At 40.0% G+C, this 19,207-nt stretch overlaps 3 protein-coding genes and 1 long non-coding RNA gene across 4 annotated transcripts in view; all 4 read right to left on the bottom strand.

The window, feature by feature from the left end:
• Positions 1–735: 735 nt before the first annotated feature.
• LOC149044491 (uncharacterized) lies at positions 736–2,646 on the bottom strand. The gene has a single exon (XM_089208517.1). The coding sequence runs from the start codon at positions 2,496–2,498 to the stop codon at positions 885–887; it is 1,614 nt and encodes a 537-aa protein (XP_089064643.1). The 5' UTR covers positions 2,499–2,646; the 3' UTR covers positions 736–884.
• On the bottom strand, positions 2,515–16,646 carry LOC149044490 (uncharacterized). Its single transcript, XM_089210867.1, has 8 exons — positions 16,322–16,646; positions 15,544–15,585; positions 15,311–15,352; positions 7,494–7,562; positions 6,713–6,754; positions 6,480–6,521; positions 2,639–6,095; positions 2,515–2,591 (listed from the first exon to the last, which is right to left on the bottom strand). Exons 1-8 carry the CDS (start codon positions 16,346–16,348, stop codon positions 2,515–2,517), a joined length of 3,798 nt encoding a protein of 1,265 aa, XP_089066993.1. The 5' UTR covers positions 16,349–16,646.
• LOC113667857 (uncharacterized) lies at positions 10,348–11,277 on the bottom strand. The gene is made up of 2 exons (XM_027183720.2): positions 11,089–11,277; positions 10,348–10,962 (listed from the first exon to the last, which is right to left on the bottom strand). Exons 1-2 carry the CDS (start codon positions 11,129–11,131, stop codon positions 10,490–10,492), a joined length of 516 nt encoding a protein of 171 aa, XP_027039521.2. The 5' UTR covers positions 11,132–11,277; the 3' UTR covers positions 10,348–10,489.
• Positions 16,647–18,784: 2,138 nt separating the features above from the next.
• LOC149044489 (uncharacterized) overlaps positions 18,785–19,207 on the bottom strand; it is a 1,074-nt gene continuing 651 nt past the window's right edge. Inside the window, exon 3 of the long non-coding RNA XR_016187614.1 lies at positions 18,785–19,097. This is a non-coding gene — a long non-coding RNA (uncharacterized LOC149044489). The remainder of the gene's footprint in view (positions 19,098–19,207) is intronic.

Here is a 19,207-nt window from a genome sequence, read left to right as displayed (position 1 = left end):
TTTGGACTTTTAGTTAAATTTGACGAAATCTTCAACCACTAAGCCCGGGGCAATAAATGAAAAGAAAACATTAGCGTTGTTTTCATATACAGAGCTCATCCTAGGATTTTAACTCCCTTACAATTTCTAGGCGAAAGTCGTAACTATTTGTTTACGATCTGAAAATAGTGGGGTGGAAATGAACAAGTCCTTCTCTCGCCCCAAGAATTGACGGTTCATCCTTTAGACTTGGGTGTGACTAACTGAACTCTCGTACCCAGACATCCACGGCCAAGCAGTTGTGAAACATTTCACTGAGTTACAGTTACCCGGCAGGTTAGGCAAACTGTAACTCCTGCTTCAGCGTAGTATTCAGTCGCATGACTGTGTTTAATCCAATCGCGTACCAAAGCGTAACAAGTTGTTGACGAGCAAAACACAAAATACCCATTTGATATTTCATTGCTGAAATTCTAACGGGAAGGGATAACGTCCGAAGTAAAAAGTAATGATACACACATTGTAACCCATGATACACATATTGTAACCCTTTAGTCAATTCAAATTTCTAGTAATCAATACAAGGAAATAAATTTGGCTTCTAAACACGAAAGTTAATGAAGAAAAAACTTATTAAAAAAATACGGGGGGAAATTACAACTTTAGGATGCCTCCAAGAAAGAAAAATGAGCAATCCAAATCAAGATTGTCAACATATTTTTTTGAATAAGAAGCCTTATTTTTTCTCGACAACAACCTATTTCTGCTCTATTCTCTTTAAGATACTCAGTGGTCTTTAGTTTCATGATAACACTTGATTCTTTGTTCATCCGTCTCATTTCTTTTAGCTACTCCAGTCTAATTTGCATGGATCACTCTTTGGCTAACTGATTTCGTCCCTCGCCTCATTTCTGACCATCTCCTTTTTCACCGCTGCCATATTCTTTCTTTGTTGCTGAGTCCTCTTCCCCTGTCAAAGCTTCAAGGATGTCGGTTAGAATGCGCTCCACATATAGGCAGAACTCTTTGACAATACCCGGAATCTCTTGTGCTTTTTTACGATTCTCGTTGAATCTTTTTATCTTCCCTGGAAGAGCGAATACATCAGACTTCTTCTTAAGCAAGCTGTGAAAGTCACGCTGTGGATTGATTTGAGTGACTCTGTGCATGAACTCTTCTATTCCATGCTGCACGTCTGCCTCACGTTCCACTGCTTCACTTCCGGCTGTTCTGATGTTCTTCAGCGCTTCAACTGCATCACGGTAAGGCTTGGGCGGTTTTACGCCTTCAATTGATTTCACTTTAATCTCGCCATCTGTTTCATCGATGTAGATCGTAATGTTTCCTTCCTTGGCGTCTTTTTTTAACTCTTTGATGTACTCTTTAAGTTCCTTCTTTGCGTCAAAGTTAAGGATCTTCTTAACAATATTCTCGAAAGATTCTTTGGCGGCTTGCAGGCTCTCACGCGTTTCCACGAACGGATTGATGGCAGTTGCGAGGGAAGAAAACATATTATCAATGTCATCAAGACCCACTGAATCAAACTTCAACTTCTTGTGAAACTCCTCTTTGTCCTTTTCCTTGCTGGACTTACTTTTGTCAACTTTACTTCCTTCCTTCTTGTCAGTCTTCTTCTTTGAGATGCTTCCTCCATTTGCTCCTTCCGCCTCATTGCCTTCGCTTTTATCTTTTTCTTTTGAAGTGTCGTCGCCCTCGTTCAGCTCCCCTTCAACTTTCTTCTGTTCCTCTTCATCGGCAAAAGCATGATAAATTTCAAGGATGATCTTCTTGGCTTGGCTGTAGAAATCGTGCACCATGTCAGGAGCTTTCCTCACTTGTTGGACGTTGTTGCTGAAGGCCTTTATGAGCCCTGGGATCTTTCCCAAATCCCACACGCTCTTAAACTCTCGTTTCAAGATTCCTTGCACATCCATTCCTTCAGCTCTCTCGACTGCATCGTCACTTCCTCTTGCGATAATCATCGGCATAGCTTTTAATTCCTTCGACAGTTTGAGTATGGCATTTACAGCAGCTACTGCGTCAAGAATTTCTTGTACTGTCTTTTTTCCCTCTGTGTAAATGGCCAGAGCTCCCTCTTTTATCTTGACTACGATCCCCTCTGATGAGAGTCGCGTCTTCAGGGCGTGCACATATTCACTGAACTGCGCATGCGGACTGATTTGTTCCAGCGTGGTAACAGCTTTCTTAAAGGATTCCTCTGCTTTGGCCATGTCCTCGCGATTTTGGACGAATGGATCCAACGTTGTTTTAAAATCTGCGAAAATGCAATCCAACTCGGAAATGTCGAACTTTTTGAAGTCGAGAACTTTGCTTAGCTCGTCCTTAGTCTCTCCTTTTTTCTTTTCAGGCTTGGTTCCCTTTTCGCCAGAATTAGCAGCCTGCTCGACTGAATTTGTTCCACTTGCGCTCGACCCAGCTTCTGGACGTTCCTTGCGACGGTTTGGTTTGGTTTCAACATCGGGTACGACATTCTCATCTGGTGCACGATCACCTTTCATTCCCTTGACGCTTTGGTTATCGAAGTCGGAATATCCAGTAGGGAGCGTTTCTTGGCCATGGGGTGTGCAGCTGCTCACGGGACCTTCCAATGGCTTATGATGCGACTCGTATTTCTTTGGTTGATTCTCATCTGTCGGACTTTTATCTCCTTCTCCACCGCTGCCCTCTTCTTTCTTTGTCGCTGAGTCCTCTTCCCCTGTCAAAGCTTCAAGGATGTCGGTTAGAATGCCCTCCACATACAGGCAGAACTCTTTGACAATACCCGGAATCTCTTGTGCTTTTTTACGATTCTCGTTGAATCTTTTTATCTTCCCTGGAAGAGCGAATACATCAGACTTCTTCTTAAGCAAGCTGTGAAAGTCACGCTGTGGATTGATTTGAGTGACTCTGTGCATGAACTCTTCTATTCCATGCTGCACGTCTGCCTCACGTTCCACTGCTTCACTTCCGGCTGTTCTGATGTTCTTCAGCGCTTCAACTGCATCACGGTAAGGCTTGGGCGGTTTTACGCCTTCAATTGATTTCACTTTAATCTCGCCATCTGTTTCATCGATGTAGATCGTAATGTTTCCTTCCTTGGCGTCTTTTTTTAACTCTTTGATGTACTCTTTAAGTTCCTTCTTTGCGTCAAAGTTAAGGATCTTCTTAACAATATTCTCGAAAGATTCTTTGGCGGCTTGCAGGCTCTCACGCGTTTCCACGAACGGATTGATGGCAGTTGCGAGGGAAGAAAACATATTATCAATGTCATCAAGACCCACTGAATCAAACTTCAACTTCTTGTGAAACTCCTCTTTGTCCTTTTCCTTGTTGGACTTACTTTTGTCAGCTTTACTTCCTTCCTTCTTGTCAGTCTTCTTCTTTGAGATGCTTCCTCCATTTGCTCCTTCCGCCTCATTGCCTTCGCTTTTATCTTTTTCTTTTGAAGTGTCGTCGCCCTCGTTCAGCTCCCCTTCAACTTTCTTCTGTTCCTCTTCATCGGCAAAAGCATGATAAATTTCAAGGATGATCTTCTTGGCTTGGCTGTAGAAATCGTGCACCATGTCAGGAGCTTTCCTCACTTGTTGGACGTTATTGCTGAAGGCCTTCATGAGCCTTGGGATCTTTCCCAAATCCCACACGCTCTTAAACTCTCGTTTCAAGATTCCTTGCACATCCATTCCTCCAGCTCTCTCGACTGCATCGTCACTTCCTCTTGCGATAATCATCGGCATAGCTTTTAATTCCTTCGACAGTTTGAGTATGGCATTTACAGCAGCTACTGCGTCAAGAATTTCTTGTACTGTCTTTTTTCCCTCTGTGTAAATGGCCAGAGCTCCCTCTTTTATCTTGACTACGATTCCCTCTGATGTGAGTCGCGTCTTCAGGGCGTGCACATATTCACTGAACTGCGCATGCGGACTGATTTGTTCCAGCGTGGTAACAGCTTTCTTAAAGGATTCCTCTGCTTTGGCCATGTCCTCGCGATTTTGGACGAATGGATCCAACGTTGTTTTAAAATCTGCGAAGATGCAATCCAACTCGGAAATGTCGAACTTTTTGAAGTCGAGAACTTTGCTTAGCTCGTCCTTAGTCTCTACTTTTTTCTTCTCAGGCTTGGTTCCCTTTTCGCCAGAATTAGCAGCCTGCTCGACTGAATTTGTTCCACTTGCGCTCGACCCAGCTTCTGGACGTTCCTTGCGACGGTTTGGTTTGGTTTCAACATCGGGTACGACATTCTCATCTGGTGCACGATCACCTTTCATTCCCTTGACGCTTTGGTTATCGAAGTCGGAATATCCAGTAGGGAGCGTTTCTTGGCCATGGGGTGTGCAGCTGCTCACGGGACCTTCCAATGGCTTATGATGCGACTCGTATTTCTTTGGTTGATTCTCATCTGTCGGACTTTTATCTCCTTCTCCACCGCTGCCCTCTTCTTTCTTTGTCGCTGAGTCCTCTTCCCCTGTCAAAGCTTCAAGGATGTCGGTTAGAATGCCCTCCACATACAGGCAGAACTCTTTGACAATACCCGGAATCTCTTGTGCTTTTTTACGATTCTCGTTGAATCTTTTTATCTTCCCTGGAAGAGCGAATACATCAGACTTCTTCTTAAGCAAGCTGTGAAAGTCACGCTGTGGATTGATTTGAGTGACTCTGTGCATGAACTCTTCTATTCCATGCTGCACGTCTGCCTCACGTTCCACTGCTTCACTTCCGGCTGTTCTGATGTTCTTCAGCGCTTCAACTGCATCACGGTAAGGCTTGGGCGGTTTTACGCCTTCAATTGATTTCACTTTAATCTCGCCATCTGTTTCATCGATGTAGATCGTAATGTTTCCTTCCTTGGCGTCTTTTTTTAACTCTTTGATGTACTCTTTAAGTTCCTTCTTTGCGTCAAAGTTAAGGATCTTCTTAACAATATTCTCGAAAGATTCTTTGGCGGCTTGCAGGCTCTCACGCGTTTCCACGAACGGATTGATGGCAGTTGCGAGGGAAGAAAACATATTATCAATGTCATCAAGACCCACTGAATCAAACTTCAACTTCTTGTGAAACTCCTCTTTGTCCTTTTCCTTGTTGGACTTATTTTTATCAGCTTTACTTTCTTCCTTCTTGTCAGTCTTCTTCTTTGAGATGCTTCCTCCATTTACTCCTTCCGCCTCATTGCCTTCGCTTTTATCTTTTTCTTTTGAAGTGTCGTCGCCCTCGTTCAGCTCCCCTTCAACTTTCTTCTGTTCCTCTTCATCGGCAAAAGCATGATAAATTTCAAGGATGATCTTCTTGGCTTGGCTGTAGAAATCGTGCACCATGTCAGGAGCTTTCCTCACTTGTTGGACGTTGTTGCTGAAGGCCTTTTTGAGCCTTGGGATCTTTCTCAAGTCCCACACGCTCTTAAACTCTCGTTTCAAGATTCCTTGCACATCCATTCCTTCAGCTCTCTCGACTGCATCGTCACTTCCTCTTGCGATAATCATCGGCATAGCTTTTAATTCCTTCGACAGTTTGAGTATGGCATTTACAGCAGCTACTGCGTCAAGAATTTCTTGTACTGTCTTTTTTGCCTCTGTGTAAATGGCCAGAGCTCCCTCTTTTATCTTGACTACGATTCCCTCTGATGAGAGTCGCGTCTTCAGGGCGTGCACATATTCACTGAACTGCGCATGCGGACTGATTTGTTCCAGCGTGGTAACAGCTTTCTTAAAGGATTCCTCTGCTTTGGCCATGTCCTCGCGATTTTGGACGAATGGATCCAACGTTGTTTTAAAATCTGCGAAAATGCAATCCAACTCGGAAATGTCGAACTTTTTGAAGTCGAGAACTTTGCTTAGCTCGTCGTTAGTCTCTACTTTTTTCTTCTCAGGCTTGGTTCCCTTTTCGCTAGAATTAGCAGCCTGCTTGACTGAATTTGTTCCACTTGCGCTCGACTCAGCTTTTGGACTTTTCTTGCGACGGTTCTGTCTGGTTTCAACATCGGGTACGACATTCTCATCTGGTGCACGATCACCTTGCATTCCCTTGACGCTTTGGTTATCGAAGTCGGAATATCTACTAGGGAGCGTTTCTTGGCCATGGGGTGTGTAGCTTCTCACGGGACTTTCCAATTGCTTATCATATTTCTGATTAATACACAGACAAAAACAAAGCAAAACAAAACATTAACAGAAAAAAAAACAACAACAAAAATAATAACAAAAAGTAAAAAAAATGTATGCATCTAAAAGGTGGAGAAAAGTCTGCCAAAATGGTAAGAGTCACACAAAATTAATAGGTCACACAATCCCTTTTTTCGTTCATTGACGGTACTCTAAACTAAATACCTTTACAAGAACCTTCCGTGGTCAAGGTATGGAGGGGATACCCGCACGAAGGATCTGTGTGGGAGATAACTGACTCATCTCCTCAGAATACCAACATTCCTGGAGAATTTGTAATTATATCAACGTTTCCCATTCAGCGAGGTTGTAAGCGTCAATTTCGAGTTTCCTCAACATATAGTTTACCTTTTTGTCTCCTGAAAGAAGAGGCTCCTCCTCATCGCTAACCTGAAAATAAAAACAAAACCGTTCAATCAGCAGCTAGGAACATGAACAAAAGTAAAAAAGATAAAAAATCTTGTACTGCAAAGGGTTAGTTTATACAATGAAAGTTGACATTTTAAAATCTGGCTCTCTAGCGCTCGTTGCGCGCCTACGATTACCACTCGACCATCGAGTTTCCTCAACATATAGTTTACCTTTTTGTCTCCTGAAAGAAGAGGCTTCTCCTCATCGCTAACCTGAAAATAAAAACAAAACCGTTCAATCAGCAGCTAGGAACATGAACAAAAGTAAAAAAGATAAAAAATCTTGTACTGCAAAGGGTAAATTTATACAATGAAAGCTGACAGTAAAAATCTGGCTCTCTAGCACTCGTTGCGCGCTTACGATTACCACTCGACCATCTAGAAACCTCCAAGATTTATTGGGATAAATTTTTGGTTTAGACGCGTTATGGAGGGGGGGGGGGGGGTTAGGGGGAGTAGAAGTTTGTCTGAGAGAGAGTGCAATCGAGTTACAGAAACACGATACAGCGTAGTGCAAAGGTACAGTCACACGAAAATTTCGGATAATGGGGCCAAATATTCAACAACTACTCTCATCTCTGGCTTTGTGACAAGAAACCAACTTAACATTCCTAATTTTAAACCGAAAGATTCACAATCAAATGTAAATTCGTGGTTCATAAAACTCTTTCAGATTCTAACAATCTTTCGAACTTACAAGGGCACGCACGGTTTCTTCCTCAAGAACCAGACGAACAAGACGAGCAACAAGACATGAATTTTAAGGAGAAAGGAAACGAATTGTAAACATATTTCATCTTATGAGGGAAACGGTTTGCGTCGATGCATTACAAGTACTTCCGCTTAGAGATTGACCCAAAGCGTGTTCCAAATTTTCCTGATTTACAAGACCAAATAGAAGTGAGCAACCACCCAGCTATGAAAAGCGATAATTCTAACATTGTCTACATACCTGGAAACAACAGCAAAAAAATCTCATGATTGGACTTTTATCTCCTTCTTCACCACTGCTCTCTTCTTTCTGGACAAAAACAAAGCAAAACAAAACATTAACAGAAAAAAAAAAACAAAAAAAAAATAATAGCAAAAAGTGAAAAAAATGTATGCATCTAAAAGGTGGAGAAAAGTCTGCCAAAATGGTAAGAGTCACACAAAATTAATAGGTCACACAATCCCTTTTTTCATTCATTGACAGTACCCTAAACTAAATACCTTTACAAGAACCTTCCGTGGTCAAGGTATGGAGGGGATACCCGCACGAAGGATCTGTGTGGGAGATAACTGCCTCATCTCCTCAGAATACCAACATTCCTGAAGAATTTGTAATCATGACAAGCTTTGAACACCAAAAGAATTCGGCCCCCCACCATTCACTTGAGGCGTTAACTCCTGTCAGTTATAATTATGGCTTTATTGACTTTTGTTGGATAAAATCAATTAATACGTTTAATATACAAAATATCAATTAGCACGTTTCATGAAATAATAACCCACGGCAGATCTTGCAATGGGATAGTTCACAACATCTGGGACTTTGCAAGCGAGCAACGTGTTTTCCCACCCCAGAAAAAAACGCAAATAAAGTAAAATAATGAAAAAAAATTTTTTTTAAATTTTCTCTGCCGTGTTTTCTTTTCAGTATTAAACAAGGTCTAACTCCAGCTGGAACATCGCACTTACTGGAAATCTGCCCTCTCAACACTTCACTATGCGCCCTTTAGAGTTTCCTTATTAGAGAGAGTGATATCACTCGTAAGTAGCGAGATGTTTTTAAATCGATGCGAACCAAATGCTGAAAGAGTGTCAAAATTGAGCTTGCCGCCATTTTCGGTGTTTCAAAAAAACAAGTTAAGAGAAGTATTTTATATTTTGGAGCGTTGTCCGTGAAGTTTGCGCGCGTGAGTTTTGAAGCAGTATCAAGGATTTTACCACAAGCCTTGTCAATATCAGTCGGACTGATATTTTGCAGCTGCCATTTAGGAGGTACGAGGTGTCAACCTCTCTCTTTTGCTGCGGTAGAACGCCATCATCACAAGCATCACGTTCTGTGGCATGTAACAAACCGTGCACACAGCAGATTGTCCTTGTCGGCCTGAGAACCGAGTAAAAATTGTCCCTAAATGTAGCTTGTCTAACTCTCATTTTTCTATGTCGTAAACGATCAGGAGAGGACCATTTTATCGAAACGCGAAGAGATACGAAAATTATCGGGTAGTCACGCTTGTCACACAACCATACCTATTACGTAAGTTACTTGTTCCCAGACTCTTAAAACGCGTGTTTGTGTGGCGCGCCACTGAGCTCAACAAGCACAAATGTACAAAACGGGAAATTTAGATTTATTATTACCCAGGAATAGTTAATATCAAAAATGAGAGGCAAAAATAAAATTCAAGTGAACTTAGTACTGCTTTGGCGCCAAAACGCGATGGAGGGAAAATCTCCCGCTCCTCAGCCGACTCTCTCGTGGCCAGTTATTCAAGTGTTTGCGCCCTGCATCGATCATCAGAAGAACTGGTATGCAGTCACAAAGGAATCATGTGGAATTATTCCACGATTCTTTTCTCAGAATATCTTTTTCAGCCGTTTTCCAGACGAAATCTTCTCCGTATCAAAGCGGGAATTGAGTGTAATGAGCAAAAATGGCGGGAAGAGGCCGTTCGACGAGTGGGTCCCAGAGAAAGGGAAGACTCTTCAAAGACAACCAGGCAGAGTGTATAATGTGAGTATATTGTCGGCCTTTTGCGACCGCGAGAAATTTCCGAAAGACTCGTTTTATCTGAATTTTTTGCCAGGATAAAGAGCTATGTGAATGGTGTTTGTTTTGACTCTCGAATAGGCGCCAATAGCAATGAAGAGCAGACCATACAAAATTTGAATGCAAAAATTGAAAGTCTTGAGCTCGAACTAGAAAAATTGAAATGTACAAGAAGTTTTTAATCCGAACGAACGCCGCAACTTCGCTACCTGTAAACAACACAGATGCTTGGGTGCATAGAACACTCGTATTTCGGTGTGAATTCGTTTCACCTGGTGTTTACAAGGGTATTTTCACAAGAAATCATTTTTTTTAAACTAGATTAACCCGAGCTTTGAAATGCCACATTTCGCTACCCGTAAACAACTGAGATATTTGGGTGCTTGGAACACTCGAATTTCGGTGTGAATCCGTTTCACCTGGTGTTTACAAGGGTACTCTGATAAGAAGATTTTTAAGTTGAACGCGAGTTTTTAAATGCCTAAGGTTCACTACCCGTAAACAACCGTGATGCTTGGGTGCTTAGAATACCCGTATTTCGGCGTAAATTCGTTTCATTAAGGCAATACTGTAGGGACTAAGTTGATAGCTCGGCCCCGGCTTTAGTAATAGATCTCGAAATAATATGACAAACGCAAAAATTATAGAACGCGTAACGTGAATTTAATATTTTCAGGAGTAAACATATGTAGTTATACTACTTCTGAAAATTTGTTAAAAGAAGGAAATCATTTCAAGTTGTGTCTTAAAATTGTGTCCGCTTTTAGTTATAATAAAATAAATGTAAATGTGATTCCGTTTGCGTCGAGCGACACGAGCCACGTTCTCGAAATTTGTTACGTCTGACTCACGTACTTTCAGAACTACCCTCGTACACGCGCTGTGGAATAAACAAGCTATTGATCGAAAATTTGTAATAACTCTCAACAAAATGAAATATTGCAATGGAAAATATTCTAACAGCTTAAAGTGATGTTACACCATATAATTTTTGACGACCTCTTGCACTCATTATTTTTGTTGTGGCAGCGTGTTGAGAAAACTTGCCCGCGGTGTCCTTGTTAAGAATTGTCCGCGCTAAGTGACACGAATAAGTCGTTCCGTGTAAAATCAACTTTATGCCGAAGTTGTGGTTGAGCATGTAAAGATAACATAACGAAATTTTCAGAGGGGATTCCCAGTTTAGCGGTTCACGAGTGAAATACTTTCCCAAAGTAATACCGCAATGACATTTTGCCGTAGCCACTGCTCTCATACATGTCCGGCCACCAGATCACTTCGAACTCTCGTGACGGCCGACTCTCGCAACTGACGTGTAACAGGCTTCTGCACGATATACGCTTTCTGGTCATTCTGGCACGTTTAATAGCTACATGAATGGCGTCCTCGGCCGTTTTGATGTCGTCCAACTCATTTTCATCATCATCGTTTATGGCTCTGTTACCGCACCAGGCCTGTGCTTTCTGTATTTCCACTAACGCAGATCGAATTGCTTTCATTTCAAACATCTTGAAAGAAATCCGTCTCGTACTTGTATGGAATATAGGAGTTCTCCAGTGACTGGTGTCTTTGACGGAGTACACTGTTGGCTTGCCCAGATCGGCTAGAAACTGTCTGAAGAACTCAGCTGGAACGAAATTCAATTCCTGTTTAGGCCATTTTGCTGTATGTTAAAGAACAAATTGAAATCAATGGCAACCTCAAGCTCCTCAAAACACAGCACCACTACGTGCGACGCTCACACAAACATGTAAAACATGATATACAGACGTATGATATTGAAAATTACCTCGCGTTCTTGGGTGGTGGGCATTGTTGATCCCTTTCAGCATACTTTCTCTCCATGTTTTATAAGCGTGGATACGGTCCGGCCCTCTTGCTTATTCTTTGTGGTTTTGGAAGTGGCGCTTCGATTCCTTCACTCACAAAGCTTATTCTCTCCGGTAAAGTTCTAATTGAATGCGACTTAACTAGGTGCTGTTTTAGAGCGAAGCTTGTGTTGATACGGTTTCACATTTATGGCACGAAACCTGGTAGATTTTCGAAGTCATATTGTAACAAAGGGCGCTACAGATGCAAGCTCTATTAGCACCTTTTTAAGTTGCTTTTTGATTGGCTATGGAAACTTGCTTTCCAAAGTTTAACTACGTGTATTAATTAGCTAAATATGTTATAGATTGATCAAGCATATCAGCATGCGAATAACTCCTTCAAACAGCTTTTACGCCTTTCCAAACGTGGCTAAATTTAGTTGAATTATGGATGCGGCTTATAAGCAGAAGTTAAAAAATATAAAGAAACACAAGATAAAACAATGGAAGGCAAGGAAGAAAGCAAGAGTAGCTGAAGAGAGGCAAAAAGAGAGGCGCGATCGTTTTATCGAGTCGTTACGGCAAACCTGGGATTTAAAGGTCGCATACCATTCTTCCAGAACTGAAATACCTGGTCAACATATTGATTTTGATTAAAATAAAATGTTGTTATGGATAACTGCGAAATCATGGAATTGCTAGTAACACGCTTAGGAAAAAATACAATCGTTTCTGTCTTTTTAGTTTTTTGTTGATCAATGTAACTGTTTAGTTCCTTCGGCTTGTTTCAGACAAGCAGTGTTGTCTGCTTAATTCAAGTTACTGACAACAAAGTACCTATAACAAAGGAATACAAATATCAGTCAAAGCTTATTTAATCGAGCAGTCAAAATATTTCCTTCTAAAATACTTTTTGATAATTGATTTTAAACATTTTTCTCAAGAAAACGTTTCTTTTGGGGACGAACGGTCTGATTGGAAACGTGGTGGGGATTTCGGAAAGCAGAAATTTTTTTTGGGATCACTTTCTGAAGGAGCTTAGAAACCAGGCTCAACTCAGTAGCCAAGCCTACTGAATTTGTGCCCAAGCCTTTTCTTGCTTGCGTGACCTTTTTTGTGTGGCTTCAAGGAACTTCGGCGAGTAGTAAACACAAGCTCAAATTTTTAAAGCAGTAAAGAGGAAAACTTTTTGCGACTGAAAGGTAAGTAAGTAAGTTTTTTAGTGTTTTACAACCTAAATTTAGTGTTTCCTTTTGTAATTTTACAACGTACAGTAAATTGTCAAATTAATAACTCGAAAAGCTTACAGCTAAAATTTAACTCTTTATTAATAACCTTATACTTTCTTGATCTGATATCTCAATTAGCGATAACACCAGAAATAATTTGCTTTTGTGGTATATACTATATGTTTACCTAACTTGTTGAAGTACGTTGTCATGAAATAATGCACTTAGCAACAATTAATCTGATTACACAAAACTGAGTCAATGTTTAAATTGTTCCCTGGACTGCCTGGACATCTGAGGCAACTGATAATGCATTTTGGGAGTGGTAGGGATGCTTACTTCATAGTGGCTATGGCTGTACCTGTCCTTTAATTTGCCTTGTTGTTTGTAATAGATTTTCCTTGCATTGTCTGTTATTTTTTTTTCAGGAAATTTTAGTCTGCAAGAAGAAAATTCTTTTACAGAAGAATCCTTTTCCTGTAACGTTTACAACTGTTGCTTACGTTTGCCATATTTCTGATATTTTTATCATAACAGAATTTTTCACAAAAATTATTTGACATTGAATTCTTATACAAATACTGCAAGGTCAAGCCTGCCCACCAACCCATCAAGGTGGTGTTGAAAACTGCAGTAAGATCTATTGAATATAGTTAAAGTACTGAATTTCACTCCATGACTTACTACTACAGAATATGGGGCTTTTTATGATTAGGTACCAAACAAAAAAAAAATGCTTTCTTGGCTTATTTGCATCAAGCCACCTAATATAATTCACAAAGATTATTTGACATTGGATTCTCGTACAAATACTGTCATGTACAAAAATATGGCAAACGTTGCTTACGTTTGCCATATTTCTGATATTTTTATCATAACAGAATTTTTCACAAAAATTATTTGACATTGAATTCTTATACAAATACTGCAAGGTCATGCCTACCCACCAACCCATTAAGGTGGTGTTGAAAACTGCAGTAAGGTCTATTGAATATAGTTAGAGTACTGAATTTCACTTTATGACTTATAATTACAAAATATGGGGCTTTTTTATGATTAGGTACAAAACAAAACAAAAAAAAAAGCTTTCTTGGCTCATTTGGATCAAACCACCTAATATAATGCAATCAATGTCTTGTTTTCTGTATCGTGAGTCATTGCTCAGTTGGAATTGATATTTAAATCTTAATTATAATCATTTAAATCCAACTGAATGTATTTCTTTCATTACTTTTCCACTGACTGCCAAACCAGCAAGTCTTGAGGCATTAAACTGTGAGGACTTTAAAAAAGGCCCTGTATTGTTTACATGTAGCTGCTTTGGGGGAGGGGAGTGGTAAAGTTTCAAATTTGGTTAAGAGTATGTAACACAATAATAATAATGATAATAATTTTAATAATAATAATAATAATTCATTTTTTCCATCCTTTGTGGCAAACGCATCTGACCCAGAGCCATTATTGGAACATACCAGAATAGCCTTTTTGTTAATGAAAGGCCTCAGTGGTGCACAGATATGATATGAAAATAATTTTCTCTTGTGTGAGGCATCAGTCAATTTAGGAATTACCAAATGTAAAATTTCAAGTCAATATGGTCCAGAAACTACTCATTTTTGTAGAGGGTGGAGCAGGGAGGGGTGGAGGGGTCGAAATTATTAGGTTTGCGTACCGTTTTCACTCTTTGCACCCTGAACACTCAGTCACGCACACTCCAGATGGATGCTCAACACAACAGCGTCAAAAAATAATCAAGCAAATAACTAAGACGTGCAAAGCTTCCGCGGTGAATATAAATTTACCGCTATAAACAGTGAAAAGGCCTTACAGATTTTACACGTAGCTTCTTTGAAGGTACAAATTCCTATGACGTTCTAACAAGATTATCAAGTTGTCAAATACGTATTTTCATATGATTGATACCAGTTGCTTTATTAAGTCGAAATAAGCTTAATGTCAAGAATAAATAAGCGGATTACTACACTTACGACGAATTTTGAGGTCCGTTAAAAAAAGTACTTGGTTCAATTACGTAGTTCACCGAAAGGTTAATTTTGTTTGCCTGCTAGGATTTCTTTTAACATTGAATACATTTTCAAGACCTGTACTCGACGAGGTGCACTTCTTGCGATTGCTCTGCAATCTAGCGAGTCCTTCGGAAAAACGTCACCGAGAGCAGAGCTAAGACACTATTCAGAAGCAAGTATTTTCTAGGTTTGAAATTCCCTTCGGTTCCATTTGACCGTGAGTAGAGTTTAGAATTCACGAAGAAAGCGTATTTTAGCCAAAGGCAGAAGATTCGTTTTTGAACGGAGCGCAGCGAGATAAGGTAATATTCTTTCACCTACGTTGTAGTTGTAATCGGCCTTCCGTGAAAAGGAGGCATCGCAGAAATTTTGTGGAGTCTGTAAGAAAGTTAAGCAACGAAAAAAAAAAGCAAATATCTTACGGCTAATACAAAGTCATGAGCGAAAACGAAGCACGTGTTCGTTTCTACTCTGTTTTGCGGGTCTAATATGCTAAATAGGACCTTCATCACGAAGACAACATCGGGCGAGCTCGGATTTCGTAATCGGAAATCTACCCGAGATGACCTCCTTCTGACGGATGTCGGAGTACGCTTTCCCCTTCAGAAAGTGATCCCAAAAAAAATTTCTGCTTTCGGAAATCCTGTAAAAATACCTTTGTGAAATTTTGCGTATTCCTGATCGGTTCTATTATTAAAAGCACAGTTGGTTGACGTCTCCGGAAGAATGAGGCATTCACACCTCGTTAGTTTATCATTTGGAAGTCGCCTGTGTGAGTCAGAAGTATCTGTTTCCTATGCAAATGAGCTTTGTGCGAGATTGAAGCTCGCATTAGCTCATTTGCATAAAAGGATTAAGTGGTTCAAAGCTCGTCATGATATCAACGTTTCCCATTCAGCGAGGTTGTAAGCGTCAATTTCGAGTTTCCTCAACATACAGTTTACCTTTTTGTCTCCTGAAAGAAGAGGCTCCTCCTCATCGCTAACCTGAAAATAAAAACAAAACCGTTCAATCAGCAGCTAGGAACATGAAAAAAAAGTAAAAAAGATAAAAAATCTTGTACCGCAAAGGGTTAATTCATACAATGAAAAATGACAGTTAAAATCTGGCTCTCTAGCAATCGTTGCGCGCCTACGATTACCACTCGACCATCCAGTTTCCTCAACATATAGTTTACCTTTTTGTCTCCTGAAAGAAGAGGCTTCTCCTCATCGCTAACCTGAAAATAAAAACAAAACCGTTCAATCAGCAGCTAGGAACATGAACAAAAGTAAAAAAGATAAAAAATCTTGTACTGCAAAGGGTAAATTTATACAATGAAAGCTGACAGTAAAAATCTGGCTCTCTAGCACTCGTTGCGCGCTTACGATTACCACTCGACCATCTAGAAACCTCCAAGATTTATTGGGATAAATTTTTGGTTTAGACGCGTTATGGAGGGGGGGGGGGTCAGGGGGAGTAGAAGTTTGTCTGAGAGAGAGTGCAATCGAGTTACAGAAACACGATACAGCGTAGTGCAAAGGTACAGTCACACGAAAATTTCGGATAATGGGGCCAAATATTCAACAACTACTCTCATCTCTGGCTTTGTGACAAGAAACCAACTTAACATTCCTAATTTTAAACCGAAAGATTCACAATCAAATGTAAATTCGTGGTTCATAAAACTCTTTCAGATTCTAACAATCTTTCGAACTTAAAAGGGCACGCACGGTTTCTTCCTCAAGAACCAGACGAACAAGACGAGCAACAAGACATGAACTTTAAGTAGAAAGGAAACGAATTGTAAACATATTTCATCTTATGAGGGAAACGGTTTGCGTCGATGCATTACAAGTACTTCCGCTTTGATATTGACCCAAAGCGTGTTCCAAATTTTCCTGATTTACAAGACCAAATAGAAGTGAGTAACCACCCAGCTATGAAAAGCGATAATTCTAACATTGTCTACATACCTGGAAACAACAGCAAGAAAATCTCATGATTGAAATTTCGTTCTAATGAGCAGCAAAAGGGTTGTGCCTCACTCTTTTCGACAATTCGCAAACGATACGGTCTACTGCACTTTCCTAGAATCGTGGTATCCGACGTAGTCCTGGGCCGGATGAACGTAGTGTCATACCCCTCCCTCAGAACATTTGGACAAGACGATCATGTACCATCAAAGTGGCCATGGTTTTCGCCAATTTCAATCCTATGCAGGGTATACAGTTTGACCATGAGTTCTTATTTAACAAGGCATCTTTCCGAACTCGAAGTCTCGAACGCTGATGTAAATGCTGTCGGTGTGCGCCTGCACGGTCCGCATCTGTTGTATTACAAAATTTTCAAAATAAAACATTAAATATTTGTCTAAATATGGTGTCGGGAACTGTGAACAATGCCTTAAGTCGTTTTTAGTTTCGCTATAGTTGTTTTTGTCATGACCGGAAATGTCTCCAATCAATCAGTTTCCCAGAATGTACTTTGTGCTCCGAGGTATCACGTTTCTTTCTAGTTGGTTGAGAAATCCTGCACGCGGTCGAGTTGTTGTTGATGCTTTAGTTATACCTGGATTGTATTCGTCGATTAAAAGAGTTGATTAATCAGGGAAGGTGTCTTTGGTGCGTTTTCGACATATGACATATTATCCTAAGCTGAGTGTTGACTGGCTCATAACAAAGTTGTTTTTCGAGTTCTCGATCAGGGTAACGAAATCAAAGTATTTTATCGTCTGGTCGTCACACACTATACGCTAAGCCACCGCGGTAGCTAGCTCTCTACGGTCAGCTGATAAGTGATAAGTGTACATTGACTCCAAAGCAAGTGACTGAACAGTTCTGTACGAGTTCACCAGGGGTGAAATTCCCGTGTCAGAATTTCGTCATCTCAAACGAGGCGAGTAGTTGCAGCAATATGTCCCCCGCTAGCGTCATTCCGAACTATCACCCCCTATCCCCCCCTTCCACTAATTCAAATGAAACTTCCCCTTTTCTTCTAAGAGGCGGAAAATGAAAGATTATTTGTTTGCTTTTCTAAGAAACTGAAAATTAAAGAGAGCATTCAGGTAATTTAGCAAAGCAATCGAACCTTCCAACAGAAACGATTCAAAACATATCCAATATAATGCAAAGGCTTGAAAACTATAGGTATAGAGTACTTTATTATTGATAAAATGAAGTCTTGATCGCATGCTTTCAAAATACATCGGGTTAATATAGCTGGTTGTATTACAGTTAAATCTTTTAAATTTTTTTCGAAACTTTTCCGGAAAAATTAGAAAGTAACAAATTATCGCATCAACAATATTCATTATGATAAAAATAGTAATATATTAATAAGTTAAAGGGGCAAGCTCAAAAGCTTAACGATTACCCTATCCTCTAGGCTCCAAAACCTAAATTTTCTTGTTAAATCGGACACTAATGTCCAAAATCCAAAAATGGAAGCTAGTGTCAATAATCCAAAATCGGACCCTAATGTTCAAAATCCAACATCAGACCCTTGTATCCAGGAAATTGGACATAAGTGTCTAAAATCCAAAATCGGACTCTTGTGGCAGTCTAACTAAGAATGCATGTTGCCACTAATGTAGTACAATTTTTGTAGTATTAGGAAGACCTAGAGTTTGTGAAATGATGCTAGAAGACGGTGCTAGAGAAGATTTGTAAAAAAATATTTTGAGATTTTTATCAGCTTTTGTTGTGTCACGGTAAGAACCGAAAAAATTATATCTTTTTATCTGCTGGGAATAATGCGCTGATTCAAAATGTAAAACGCTTTCGCTTTAAAGGGCATGTAAACCCAAAAAACATTCATTTTCTTTCCACATGGATGTTTAGTAAATATATCAAGTACACCAAAGGTACCATTCGTTTTTTCTCAAAAGTCCATTTTCACTTTGTAAAAGCTCTTCCAAATTCGAAACATTCGCCTTCTTGAATGGCGCCATCTTTCCTGTGACGTCACGGGTGGACCCTTCAAAGTCTCGTTTTATAATCACGTGAGGCACGAAGGAGTCTTTTCTACAGCCGTTGTTTGCCGGTCTCGTCATGATTTTTTTTACTTACATTTTGCTTCAAAATATTCAATTTTTTCGTAATGGTAAAGCGTTGTGTCGTCCAGTTTTGTACTGATTCAAACAAAACTGGGCATACAATGCAAATATTTCCAAATGACGCAAATTTGAAGCGACAAATTTCGTCGATTTCGTCGAGCCGTTCGAACATTCTGTTGTTTGTAGCAGTCATTTTTCTTCCTGGTGCTTTACCGACGATTCAGGCCTTACTAGAAGCAAATTATTCGGAAGTATAAAAACGACCCATACAGTCGGTAGACGACGAGGATTCGGAAGTGGCCGACCGAACTGAGAAAGAAGTTGAGCTCTTCAAACGTTAGAGGTCAACGGACACAGTACAAAATCGATTTACATGAAAACGTTTCGTTAATTAAACAATGATAGTTTATTGGTTCTCTAAAAACATCTATTTTCTCATCTAATGAAAGATTATGGGGAAGCCAGTTGTTCGGGAGCCAGCGCTGAGCCCATAAAAGACACTGACCCTTCTGATCCTTTGCCTGAATTCGAAACACTTATCAAAGAAAGAGAATTCGTTGATGCCAGTGTGTAATAACGTGATCTGGAATTTTGTTGGTTCGATGCAAAGAATTCTATACAGGATCCCATAATCAACCCTTATGTTCTATAAGAAAATCTTTGCCAGCCCCACTTGGTGCTTCCTTTGAGAAACCCTACAGAGAAACAGCAGAAGAATTTGTGTCACGATTTTTACAGCAGTGAAAATACATTCAAAGGTCAGTAGGACAATATTCATCATTTTGAGTACAACTTAAAAGATCCT

This window comes from Pocillopora damicornis, chromosome 6 (genome assembly GCF_964200805.1).
Source record: "Pocillopora damicornis chromosome 6, jaPocDami1.2, whole genome shotgun sequence".
NCBI classification, from domain to species: domain Eukaryota; kingdom Metazoa; phylum Cnidaria; class Anthozoa; order Scleractinia; family Pocilloporidae; genus Pocillopora; species Pocillopora damicornis.
The sequence above is the reverse complement of the archived record's forward strand: the minus strand, read 5'-3'. Positions and strand labels throughout refer to the sequence as shown.

Coding starts and splice junctions, on each gene's coding strand:
- LOC113667857 (XM_027183720.2), bottom strand. CDS start 11,131: ATGCTGAAAGGGATCAACAATGCCCACCACCCAAGAACGCGAG. Junction 10,963..11,088: donor CCACCACCCAAGAACGCGAG/GTAATTTTCAAT, acceptor TTTAACATACAG/CAAAATGGCCTAAACAGGAA.
- LOC149044491 (XM_089208517.1), bottom strand. CDS start 2,498: ATGAAAGGTGATCGTGCACCAGATGAGAATGTCGTACCCGATGTTGAA.
- LOC149044490 (XM_089210867.1), bottom strand. CDS start 16,348: ATGAGATTTTCTTGCTGTTGTTTCCAG. Junction 15,353..15,543: donor TTCTTTCAGGAGACAAAAAG/GTAAACTATATG, acceptor TTTTATTTTCAG/GTTAGCGATGAGGAGGAGCC. Junction 6,522..6,712: donor TTCTTTCAGGAGACAAAAAG/GTAAACTATATG, acceptor TTTTATTTTCAG/GTTAGCGATGAGGAGGAGCC.